This window comes from Grampus griseus (assembly GCF_964374135.1).
Source record: "Grampus griseus genome assembly, chromosome: 13".
In the NCBI taxonomy this organism is placed as follows: Eukaryota; Metazoa; Chordata; class Mammalia; order Artiodactyla; family Delphinidae; genus Grampus; species Grampus griseus.
The window spans coordinates 74,293,910-74,306,604 of NC_139007.1; the positions used below are offsets into that span (position 1 = coordinate 74,293,910).

Consider the following 12,695-nt stretch of genomic DNA (forward strand, 5'->3'; position numbering starts at 1 on the left):
GGTACTCAAGACAAGCCCAGCACATAATTGATGCTCAGTGTTTTAATTTCCTTTTCCTAGTTATTTACTTTTATCTAGGGATTAAAATAAATGTATGGTTATTTTAAGAGTACAGACATATGGAAAGAGTTCCTGGAAATGAGAAATTATCAGACAGGATAAATTACTAAAGAAGTTAAAGATCTCTTTAAAATCATAGAATCACAATGTTGGAAGTGACCCTAAGGTCTTTTAGAATCTAGATCATCAAACTCTCTATTTGAAATAAGAATCATCTCTAAAATGTCCCTGTCTAGCTAGTACCCAGCCTTCCCTTGAACTCCTCCAGAGGCAGGGAACTCACCGGAGGTCCACTTCCTCTGTGCAGTCTTAATTGTTTGACAGTTCTTCACTGTAGCAAGTCAGGATCAAAATCCCTATAATTCACGTCCTCCTCCTGGTTCTCTCTTTTTTTCCAGTTTTATGGAGATATAATCGCTATACAGTACTGTATAAGTTTAAGGTGTAGAGCATAATGGTTTGACTTACATACATTGTGAAATGATTACACAATAAGCTTAGTGAACATCCATCATCTCGTATAGATACAAAATTAAAGAAATAGAAAATTTTTTCCTTGTGATGAGAACTCTTAGGATTTACTCTCTTAACAACTGTCCCGTATAACATACGGCAGCGTTCATTATACTTATCATGTTGTACATCACATCCCTAGGATTTATTTGTCTTTTAAGTGGGAGTTTGTACCTTTTGACTGCCTTCATCCAATTCCCCCTTCCCCTACCTCCCACCCCTTGTAACCGATGAGTTTGTTTGTTTTTGAAGTATATTTGTCCTACAACACTATGTTAGTTCCTGTTATGCAACATAGTGATTTGATATTTCTGTACATTTCAAAATGATCATCATGGTAAGTCTATTTACTGTCAGTCACAATAAAAGGATATTATGTAATTATTGATTATATTCCCCAATGTACATTTCATACCCATGACTCACTTATTTTGCAGCTGGAAGTTTGTACATCTTAGTCTCCCTCACCTACTTCTTTCCTTCCCTCATCCCCCTACCCTCTGGCAACCACCTGTTTGTTCTCTGTATCTATGACTCCATTTCTGTTTTGTTATGTCTGTTCATTTGTTTTTTATTGCACATATAAATTGCACATATAAATGGAATCACACAGTGATTCTGTGTCTTTCTCTGTCTGACTTATTTCACTTAGCATAACACCCTCTAGGTCCATCCATGTTGTTGCAAATGGCAAGATTTCATTCTTTTTTTATAGCTGAGTTTATAGCTGAGTTATATACATTCTTATAGCTGAGTTTATAGCTGAGTTATATATATATATAATGCTGCAAGGAACATAGGGGTGCATATATCTTTTCTAATTAGTATTTTCATTTTCTTTGGATAAATATCCAGGAGTGGAATTGCTGGATGATATGGTTGTTCAATTTTAATTTTTTTGAGGAATCTCCATATTGTTTTCCACAGAGGCTGCACCAATTTACATTCCACCAACTGTGAACAGGGGTTTCCTTTTCTCCACATCCTCACCAACACTTGCTATTTGTTTTCTTGTTGATAATAACTGTACTGACTGGTGAGAAGTAATCTCTCATTGTGGTTTTGATTTTCAGTAGTGATGTTGAGCATCTTTTCTTGGATCTTTGGTCATCTGTATGTCTATTTGGAAAAATGTCTATTCAGGCCCTCTGCCCATTTTTCAATCTAGTTGTTCTCTTTTTTTTTTTTTTTGCGGTACGCAGGCCTCTCAGTGCCGTGGCCTCTCCCGTTGCAGAGCACAGGCTCCGGACGCGCAGGCTCAGTGGCCATGGCTCACGAGCCCAGCCGCTCCGCGGCATGTGGGATCCTCCCGGACCAGGGCACGAACCCGCGTCCCCTGCATCGGCAGGCAGACTCCCAACCACTGTGCCACTGTGCCAAAAGGGAAGCCCTTTTTTTTTTTTTTTTCCTGATGTTGAGTTATATCAGTTCTTCGTATATTTTGGCTTTTAACCTGTTAAAAGATTTATTGTTTGCAGATATCTTCTTCCATTCAATAGGCTGCCTTTTCATTTTGTTGATAGTTTCCTTTGCTGTGCAACAGCTTTTTAGTTTGATGTAGTCCCATTTGTTTATTTTTGATTTTGTTTCCCTTGCCTGAGGAGACAGGTCCAAAAAAATATTACTAAGACTGATGTCAAAGAGCACATAGCCTATGTTTTTTTTCTGGAAGTTTTATGGTTTCAGGTCTTACATTTAAGTTTTTAATCCATTTTGAATTCTTGTGTATGGTGTGAGGAAGTAGTCCAGTTTGACTCTTTTGCATGTAGCTGTCCAGTTTTTCCAACGCCATTTATTAAAGAGGCTGTCTTTTTCCCACAGTATATTTTTGCCTCATTTGTTGTAGATTAATTGCCCATATAAATGTGAGTTTATTTCTGGGATCTCTATTCCATTGATATACATGTCTGTTTTTGTGCCAGTACCACACAGTTTTGATTACTGTAGCTTTGTGTAATAGTTTGAAACCAGGGAGCATGAGGCCTCCAGCTTTTTCTTCTTTCTGAAGAAGGTTTTGACTATTTGAGGTCTTTTGTGTTTCCATACAAATTTTAGAATTATTTGTTCTAGTTCTGTGAAAAATAACATTGGTATTTTGATAGATATTGCATTGAATTTGTAGATTGCCTTGGGTAGTATGGTCATTTTAACAATATTAATTATTTCAGTCCATGAGCATGGTATATTTTTTTTATCTGTTTCTGTCATCTTTAGTTTCTTTCATCAGTGTCTTATAATCTTCTGAATACAGGTCTTTTACCTCCTTAGATTTATTTCTAGATATTCTATTCTTTTCGATGTGATTGTAAATGGGATAGTTTTCTTGATTTCTCTTCCCAATAGTTCATTGTTAGTATATAGAAATGCAACAGATTTTTGCATATTAATTTTGTATCCTACAACTTTACTGAATTCATTGATGAGTTCCAGTAGTTTTTTGGTGGCATCTTTAGGATTTTCTGTGTATAGTATTATGTCATCTGCAAACATGACAGTTTTGCTTCTTCCTTCACAATTTGGATTCTTTTTATTTCTTTTGCTTGTCTGATTGTTGTGGCTAAGACTTCCAATACTATGTTGAGTAAAAGTGGCAAGAGTGGGCATCTTTATCTTGTTCCAGATCCTAGAGGAAATGCTTTCAGATTTTCACCATTGAGTATGATGTTAGCTGTGGGCTTGTCATATATATGGCCTTTATTATGTTGAGGTATGTTCCCTCTATGCCCACTCTCTGGAGAGTTTTTTTTTTTTTTTTATCAGAAATGGATGTTGAATTCTGTCAAAATCTTTTTCTGCATCTATTGAGATGATCATATGATTTTTATTTTTCAATATATTAATGTAGTATATAACACTGATGGATTTGGAGATGTTGAAACATCCTTGCATCCCTGGGATAAATCCCTCTTGATCATGGGTATGATCCTTTTAATGTATTGTTAAAATTGATTTGCCAATTTATTGTTGACGATTTTTGCATCTATCTTTATCAGTGGTATTAGCCTGTAATTTTCTTTTTAGTGATTCTTTGTCTGGTTTTGGTATCAGGATAATACATGGCCTTGTGGAATGAGTTTGGAAGTGTTCCTTCCTTTGCAATTTTTTGAAACAATTTGAGAAGGATAGGTGTTAGCTCTTCTCTAAATGTTTGGTAGAATTCACCTATGAAGCCATCTGATCCTGGAATTTTGTTTGTTGGAAGTTTTAAAATTACTGATTCAATTTTATTACTGATGTTTGGTCTGTTCATATTTTCTATTTCTTCCTGATTCAGTCTTGGAAGAATGTATGTTTCTAGGGATTGGTGCTGGCTGAGTGGCCCAGGGTGTCCCAGAGCTGGTGTTGGCTCCTTCGTGTGTGGGCTGGGTCCTGACATGGCAGGTTCCTGGGTTGCAGTGGTCCTGGGTCTGCTGTCTGCCTGCTTGTGGGTGGGGTTGGTTCCTGGGGTGGCTGACTGAGGGGCCCAAGGTATCTCAGAGCTGGTGTTGGCCTCTTAGTGGCTGTGGCCAAGTAATGTCAGCTGGCTGCTGGTCTTGGGGGTTCCAGGGCTAGTGCAGGTGCACAGGTGGGTGGAGCCTGGTCCTGGGCATTCTGGTGGGTGGGCTAGTGGATTTTGGGGTTCTAAGGAAGCCAGCCAGCCTACTAGTGGTGCTGTATCCCTTCCCAGCTAGCTACTTGGCCTGAGGCATCCCAGTACTGGTGCCAACAGGATGGTGGGTAGGTCTGGGTCCTGGCGCTCATAAGCTAGAGGAGCTCACTATTCTAAAATGGTGAGTAATTAAAATGAAAATAAACCCTAAACTAATATCTGCTCGTATTATAAAAGATTAAAAATGTTCATAAGGCTCCAAAGTAAAATTAAAAATCATCTCTCCTTCCACTTCTAGCCTCAAACTCTTGTTTGAACCTCTGATATTACCATTAAGACTTTAAAACAATACATTTCTGTTCCTGATTCAACAACCTGATATAGTATTTTTAGATGTTCTGCTATGATATATGATGAATTTAATGCCTCCTACTTTTTACTCCCATTGTTCTGCATTCCAGTTTTTATTTTATTATTGTATTTACCTTGTCAAGGTTTGTAATATTTTCATTCTGTTCTGTAACTATAATTAAGTTTTCAATGCTTTGTCTTTAGGTTCATTCAACACATTTAAAGTAAATTAAAACAGAATTTAAAATAACATCATTGCATAAATATTTTTATTATGGGTCTAATCCTAGCATGTGATGCAGAACTCATTCCATTTTGACAATGTCCCTCTTAAAATTTCAGCTGGGAACTGTCCATGGTCCTCCAGGCACAGTCTGACCAGTTCAGGGCAGAGCGTTTTGCAGTACTGAAGCGAAGCCCAGGAACACACTGGCCTCATGGACAGTTAAACTTATTGTTAACTTGTATCGGGTTTGTCAATAATGGGAATTTCAAATTTAAGTTGAATTCTTATTATTTTCCAAGGTTGATTATGCCACTGGGACAGCTCAGATTTGGGAAAGGTCTTCCTCATTTTGAAGTAAAATGTTACTCTGCAGCTTCCACTCTAATAGATCATGGAATTACAGGGCCAAAGGATATTGTGCATATTACATGTTTTAGATATTTATATCAAAATTATACCTATTCACACTTCCACCAGCAATGTATGAGAGGACATGTTTGGGGGAATTTCTGAGTTTATTTGTTAATGTTAACTGTAGTAGGTAGAAATAACCAACGAATTTTTAATTTTATGAAATCTGTCTAGGGTTGGATGAATTAAGCTCAAGCCAGAGGTTTTCTACCCTGATGATAATTAGTCATTTTAGTTTTGAGAGGCAGTTTGATCTCAGGCATATCCAAATCCATAGGATGGTTAGCAACATTGTAATAGGAATCAATTGTGTTTTAAAAACACAAACCTTTGAATGATTTCATTACTTAATGCATTTAATTGGGAAATTAAATTGAACACCTTGATCTTATTATTTACAAATGTTTTTGTTAAAAGTAATTGTGAAGGGGTCATTATACTTTGTTGCATTAGTAGCACTGAATCTAAAGATTTGTTAATTTAAAAATTTTTTAAAGTGATCCCTGTCACTGTCTTGATAGGGTCTGTGCTCATTTGCCTGTGCGATTTCTTCTGTGGAGGTCAGCCCTGATTTTGCTCTCAGGGAGCTACTTGTTTCTTGTTCTGTGTGTCAGTGTGCTCTGACAGCAGTCCCGAGGTCCTGGCCGGCGACACCAATGTCACATTACTTCAGTGTATCCTTGAGGTAGCCATGCAACAAGACTCGACTCTAGCCGCTGTCTCCCAATAGCTGTACAAGTAATTGCATTTTCAGTCTGAGGACATCTGTTTCCAGCAGATCGGCCGCGTGCCTCTGAATTCTGAAGCGCTTAATCAGAGCACTGGGGGAGCAGGTCCCCAAGGCCTTGTCGCTGGCTCCCGAGTCTGCATTTCATACGAGAAACAGCATATAGTTCTGTGGGCTGAAATGTGTCCAGAAAAAAAAAATCTGACCTGCTGCCATGTGCCACTATATTCTATGACCACAAAAGAATTTTCTGATTTTTATTAGACGTAAGCATTGGTGCTTTGGATTTGTTAAAGAAGACTGTTTTGACCCTGGTCTCTAAGGCAGTGAGAAAACAGTCTGATATTGGGGTGGAAAAAATGCCTCATAGCTGAAATATTTTAATGGTGTTTATTGGTCTCCTGCTGTAAGCTGCTGATTGATTAGTTTATTCCAAACTGACAGTAAGTCTATAGTACTCAAGTGTCTGATATATTTTTTGTGTATTTTTAGGATCTTTTGTAAATTCCTGGTTAAAAATGTCTCTCCATTGGTCATGGAAACTCCCCTCTTTTGCGTTAGGGACTTTCTTTCAATGTAAAAGTTAATATGTAATTTCCTATCAAGTTTTAGAACTCTGAGGGGATTAGGATTAATTTTCATCCCTGCATCATCGAATTTAGGACCTCAGTTTTCTAACCACACATTAGATGGTAGTTTCTGAGTAATACATGGGCCCAATTTATTATCGCCAAGGCGGATACTGGTTACTCTAATTGAGCAGCTACTGTATTACTATCTGAAAAGAAATCTGTAAAGTGTTAAAATATTGTATCTGTGATAAAGTGTACATAATTTAATTAGCAGTAATAATGGGACTTCTCTGCACAGACGACTGGTTTGGAAAGGCAGTGGGGAAATGAGCTGGTGCCAGGACCTGGAGAAGCAAAGCATTTCACAAACTAGTTTCTATAATTAGTTTAGTTATTACATCTCAGAAAGGGGCAGCTTTCTCTAACTACCTACATCCACCGGATGACTTTTCATTCAAATTGATGCCCAAGACTTCCTTGATTTAAAAAAAAAATCACCAGAAAAAAAAAAGGAAGATATTCTCTTTCTTTTTTTTAAAATAAAAGGTAGGAGGTAGCATTTCAAGTAACATTCTTCCTGTCTTCAAGCTCTAATGCAAAAGGGATGATTGCATTTTAACTAGCAGCCTGAAATGTCAACTGGCCAGTTTAGACGTAGAATCTGTTATTTGACGATATGGTTTCTTTTTAGTTATTTTTGCCCCTAACATACTATTTTAAATAAAAACCAAAAATATGTTTGCCATTTACCTAGACTACAGTATTATAGCAGTGCTGGCTAACCGACTGCTTAATCTTATTTGATGTGAATTCACTTAGTTGGGAACTTGATGTCCACAAGTGTTTTTTTTAAATGAATTTTAAAGATATCCTTTTTATGCCTCTTTGGACCATTCTACATATAGTAAATAGAAGTAGGTGTACTGGTAACTTTCTCAATGCCCTTTATTTTTACAAACCTAATCATACATATCATATTCTTTGAAATTATTCTTCTCAGTATGGTACTCTATCTCCCTCTAACTTTTAATCCTCCCACCCACCAAATGGCTACTCCTTTCTATTTCCTTTCTTCAGGTCCTATCAGTATTGGTTTTATTTTTATGAGACAGGGGGATACACAGTCAATGAATATTGAAAGAAAGATTTTACTCTCCTTTTTTTTTTTTTTTTTCGGTATGCGGGCCTCTCACTGTTGTGGCCTCTCCTGTTGCGGAGCACAGGCTCCGGACGCGCAGGCTCAGCGGCCATGGCTCACGGGCCCAGCCGCTCCGTGGCATGTGGGATCTTCCCGGACTGGGGCACGAACCCATGTCCCCTGCATCGGCAGGCGGACTCTCAACCACTGCACTACCAGGGAAGCCCTACTCTCCTTTATACAATGATTTTTTATGATAATTCTACCTGTTAATTAAAATAGTTTTAAGGGGAGACATCTTCATTCAAATAACTTTTAGTGACTTATTAGGACTCTGAGAGTTTACTGTTTACTCAACATCAATTTCCATTTATACCAAACTTAAGAACACATAGGCCTGTAAACATATTCTATATATGGATCGAATCTAGTAGTATGTTAGCCAATGATTTGTTTTTATTAACTCTTTCCAGAGGTCCACATAGAAAAGGCTTATATGTCAGTTTCCTTCTTTTTTTTCTAGCCCTGATTTTATATCCCTTCTCTTTTTCAGACATCTAAATTTACCTAACATAGCTTTACAATTGAACAACTTTATGAAGAGAGGATAGGGCACCTAAAATTAAAAATAGAATGAGCATTTAACCCTAACTCCTTGAACTTATTAGCAAGCAAGGTAAATGAGAAGCAAATGCAGGTTCCCCTCCTTAGCTGATAATGCTACTGTCCTCACTTTCCGAAATTATTTTAGGACTTGCTCAGTGCTGTAGAGGAGAAAGAAGCTCTTGAAAGGGAAGTTAAGATCCTCCAAGAAAGGCTGCTTGCTGGCCAGCGGGTCTGGGATGCCTCAAAGCAGGAGCTGAACCTCTTGAAGAGAAGCTCTCTGGAGTTGGAGAAGAGTTTGAAGGCCAGTGTGGCTGCAGCCACAGCCTCGCAGAGCGAGTACTCCTCATGTAGGGAGAAAATTGCAGCCCTCCTGAGGAGCAGCTCGGGCACGCTTAGGCCCACGGAGGATGCCATTCTGGAGAGGATTCGAGAAATGGGCGACCGGGAAGAGAGCGGGAAACGGGTGAGTGGGCGATGGCTGCGTACAGGCTTCTGAAGGACAGTCAGATGCTTCATTCAGCATACTCAGTAAGTGAGTGGGTTGTCTGCGTTAGTTAAAAGTAGCATTTAAATGTGGTTGTACTACTTTCAATTATAAATTATAGTCCCGAAGCCTGACCGCATACTACCATGCGGGTTCTGGACTCAGAGCTACCCGGGCTGAATCTTGGTCTCTACTGCACACTCACTTGCTCCAGATGGGACCTTGGGCAGGTTCCTGAGAGGACAGCCTCTGAGATTTTGTTTCCTGGCCTGCTGTACGGGAACAGCCCAGGGTCCACACCCCTTGTCTGCAAACCTTGGAGCCTGCTGTGGTTTTGAATTCAGAATTTTTCAGTGTTTAGGAAGGTAAAATTGTGCCCAGAAAGGTAATGGAGAAAGCACCCTTCCATATTCCTCCTCAGTGGGGTCTGGGACAGCACCCCATAATCACCACATTCATCTTCTGTGGCCAAAGCTGTGAGCAGCTCTGCTGTGTGGGACCCACCAAGACTGTGAATAGCCTCGGTCACTTCAGGTCAGGGTTTGTTGCCAAATCCTGTTAGGTCAAGCTTTGCTAGCAAATAACTTTTGGAAAAAAACCGTCAGCTTTCAGATCCTTTTGGATTTTGCAATTGTAGATAAGAGTTCCTGGACCTGCAACTGTATCTGCCTCTTCAGGTTGTTGTTTGTTGTAAGCATTAAATGAAAAAAAATTGTTGGGAAGTCCTTAACACACTGTCTGGCAAATAGCAATACTAAACATTAACTATTGCTGCCCTGGCCCCTCCTCCCCTTCTCGCCTCCTTTTCCTGATGTGTTGGTACCTGGAACAGTCTTTCAGGGCACCTATTTAACAAGTGGATTTAAAAATGGTTGAAATCACACATATGATTGAAGCTTGCTTAATTTTGTTACCTTATTTATACTATTAGCAAGTCTCATTTTCTATAAAGCTTTGCTTAGCTGAGTTAATTTCAGCCCACACTCTGTTTAAACTATCCTCAAATCCAGATTATTGAAGTCCTAATTAATGAGGTTTTAAGGTAAATAATATCCAAATTCTATGTATAATTCCATTAGGAACTATTTCTTCTATTGAGTTCATTTTTTTGCTTGAAAGGAGAAAATGCACTTTTCCTCCTTTTAATGATCCTAAAAAACTCAAAGTGATCACTAACTCAAAGTTCGGGGCTGCATTTGTAAATTTCCTTTAGTGATGAAACTTCTTTTTAAAAATAAATTTATTTATTTATTTATTTTTGGCTGCTTTGGGTCTTCGTTGTGGTGCGCGGGCTTCTCACTGCAGTGGCTTCTCTTGTTGCGGAGCACAGGCTCAAGGTGCACAGGCTTCAGTATTTGCAGCATGTGGGCTCAGTGATAGTGGCTCGTGGACCCTAGAGCGCGTGGGCTTCAGTAGTTGTGGTGCACGGGCTTAGTTTCTCCATGGCATGTGGGATCTTCCTGGACCAGGGGTTGAACCTGTGTCCCCTGCATTGGCAGGTGGATTCTTAACCACTGCGCCACCAGGGAAGTCCCGATAAAACATTTTTAATTCCCTTTAAAACTGCAAAATTCACATGTACTCCAGGAGCAGCCCTAGTGACTCCTTTGTTCAAGTGTAGGATTCTCTGTGGATATAAAATGTTCACCCCTGTAACATGTGTGGGTCTCTGAGAGTGACTCAGTTTATCTTGTGATGCAGTACACATATAGGTCCTGGATTGGGGAAGGGAATTATTTATAGGACTGGGAAAAACTTCAAGTGACTTACCTTGAATAGTAATAGACGTACTCCAATAGCTAATGGATCTTTGCCATTTCATTTTATTGCTTCCCTCTTCTATTTTCCCAAATGTTTTCCTAAAACTATTTTAATTCCAGCATGTGAAACATGGCATAAAGTTGTCAGCATAAAGTATATGTTTATTTTCTAAAGCAAAATGATGTAAATTGGTTAAGCTGGATATGCCTTCTCCCTCTCCTCATAAAAATGAGAATGATTCAGTGTTTTTAGTGCCTTTGTCCGCCTTTCCTACCCTGTAATTTTTTTCAGTAGCTGCTCTCACTATTTAGAAGCCTGAAATCAAGCATATAGCTGGCACCTTGTGTGACTCCTCTTCAAGTAAAATCAGGAGAAAATGGATTCTATATATTGTCTTAGAAATGTTTCTGAAGAATGGGAGCTTTGCAGTTTGATGAATCTGTTTGTTGAGGAGGCTGCAACGCCCTGCCAGCTGCCGTGGATAAACACACAGTCCACTCTTGAGTAATACCCTTGTGCTCAGGGCCTGGCAAATTCTCCCCTTCACCGTGACTCCTACTTACTGAACATTGCTTTTCTTGTTTACCTCTTCGCTCTTCATTTTCACTCTCCTCTAGTTGCAGTTCGGGGTAGAACTCAGGACACGACCCACACTTTTTCAGTAAGTCATTTCTACTTGTTCCATGCTCTTCTGATTATAACAAAATCTAATTTTCTTTTTAAATGCTTTACTATATCTTAGAGCAGGGTATCTCAGCTGTTGACATGTTCTGAGCTGGATAATCCTTTGTTGTAAAGGCCGTTCTGTGTATTGTACGATGTTTAGCAGCATCTCCAGCTTCTACCCACTAGATACCGATAGTACCTCCTCTTCTCCCCAGTTTGTGACAAGCAAAGATGTCTCTAGACATTGCAAAATGTCCCTGGGGCTGGGGGGTGGGCGGTGAAATTGTCCCTAGTTGAAAACCACTCTCTTAGAGGAATGTTCTACTGTCGGGTTCCCAGGAATTCTAAATGAGTATTTCGATGTTATGCCGCCTGAAATTTCAGGACACTCGTAACAAGTGTTTTTGAAATAATGATTTCTTACACAATGACTGGAAGCTGTGACGTTTTCAGATTTTAGTTTAGAATCTTGAGGCAAAGTGTTTTTTTGTTTGTTTTTTAACTTTTAGATGTTTCCAAACTGGCTAGTCACCTGGCTGAGAATTGACCTGTACAGAGAGGACAGGACCATGAGGGATTTCCATGTCGTCTCCTTCATTATAGACAAATTAGTACAACCTTACAAACATTTATCTAGACAGCTCGTCTGTCCTGCTTTAGAGCACACACAAGGCTGTACATCCTCCACTGGAGCTTTTCCAGTCTGGTGTGGGAGCTCTGGGGAAGCAATCCGATGCCATAAAGGACCTGAGATGTTTCTGCAACTCCCACACTCCCCCTTCTGATCTCATCATTCTGCTCTGTTCTTAATCCTCCAATATCCTAAACCAAACGTTTGCCCAGAAGCTTCAAGTAGACTTCCTTTGACATTTAATTGTCCAGTATTATGTTCTATAGTCACCCCTGGCTACAAGGGCATCTGGGAAAGTACACAGATAGAGATTTCAGCTCTCCCAGCCTCTATAGTGTATTAATTTCCTAGAATGGCCATGACAAAGTACCATTACCTGGGTGGCTTAAACAACAGAAATGTATTGTCTCACAGTTCTGGAGGCTTGAAGTCCAAAGTTAAGGTGTTGGAATTGGTGTCTTCTGAGTGCCGCAGGGGAGAACCTGTTTCGCACCTCTCACCTGGCTTCTGTAGCCTCAGGTATTCCTTGGCTTATGGACCATGACCTCTCTGTGTCTTCACATAATTTTCCTTCTACTTGTGTGTCTCTCTTTCCAAATTTCCTCTTTTAATAAGGACACCAGTCCTATTGGATTAGGGCCCATCCTCAAAACCTCATTTTAACTTGATTATCTCTGTAAAGATTCTGTTTCCAAATAAGGTCACATTCTGAGGCACCAGGGGACTTCGCCGCATCTCTTTTGGGGTGACCCAATTCAAGTCATAATAAAAGTTGACATACACAACTTTTATTATGTATGTCATACTTTTATTATGTATGACAGGTGTAGGGCTAGCCTGTCCATAAAGTTGGCCATACGTACTGACAAGAAGGAAGGATAATTTGATTGGTTCCTGATAACTTATTTTTTGTATTTCTTAAGTGAAAATCTAGTTTCAGTAATCAGAAGAGAATTGTCC

The 12,695-nt window shown here is 39.3% G+C and overlaps 1 protein-coding gene across 1 annotated transcript in view; it reads left to right on the plus strand.

Annotated features, from left to right (window-relative positions):
* CCDC170 (coiled-coil domain containing 170) overlaps nucleotides 1-12,695 on the plus strand; it is a gene marked incomplete at its 5' end in the record, with an annotated part of 85,506 nt that overhangs the window by 47,772 nt on the left and 25,039 nt on the right. The window contains 1 exon segment of the mRNA XM_082668720.1: nucleotides 8,339-8,656. Within this exon segment, the coding sequence (XP_082524846.1) occupies nucleotides 8,339-8,656 (318 nt within the window).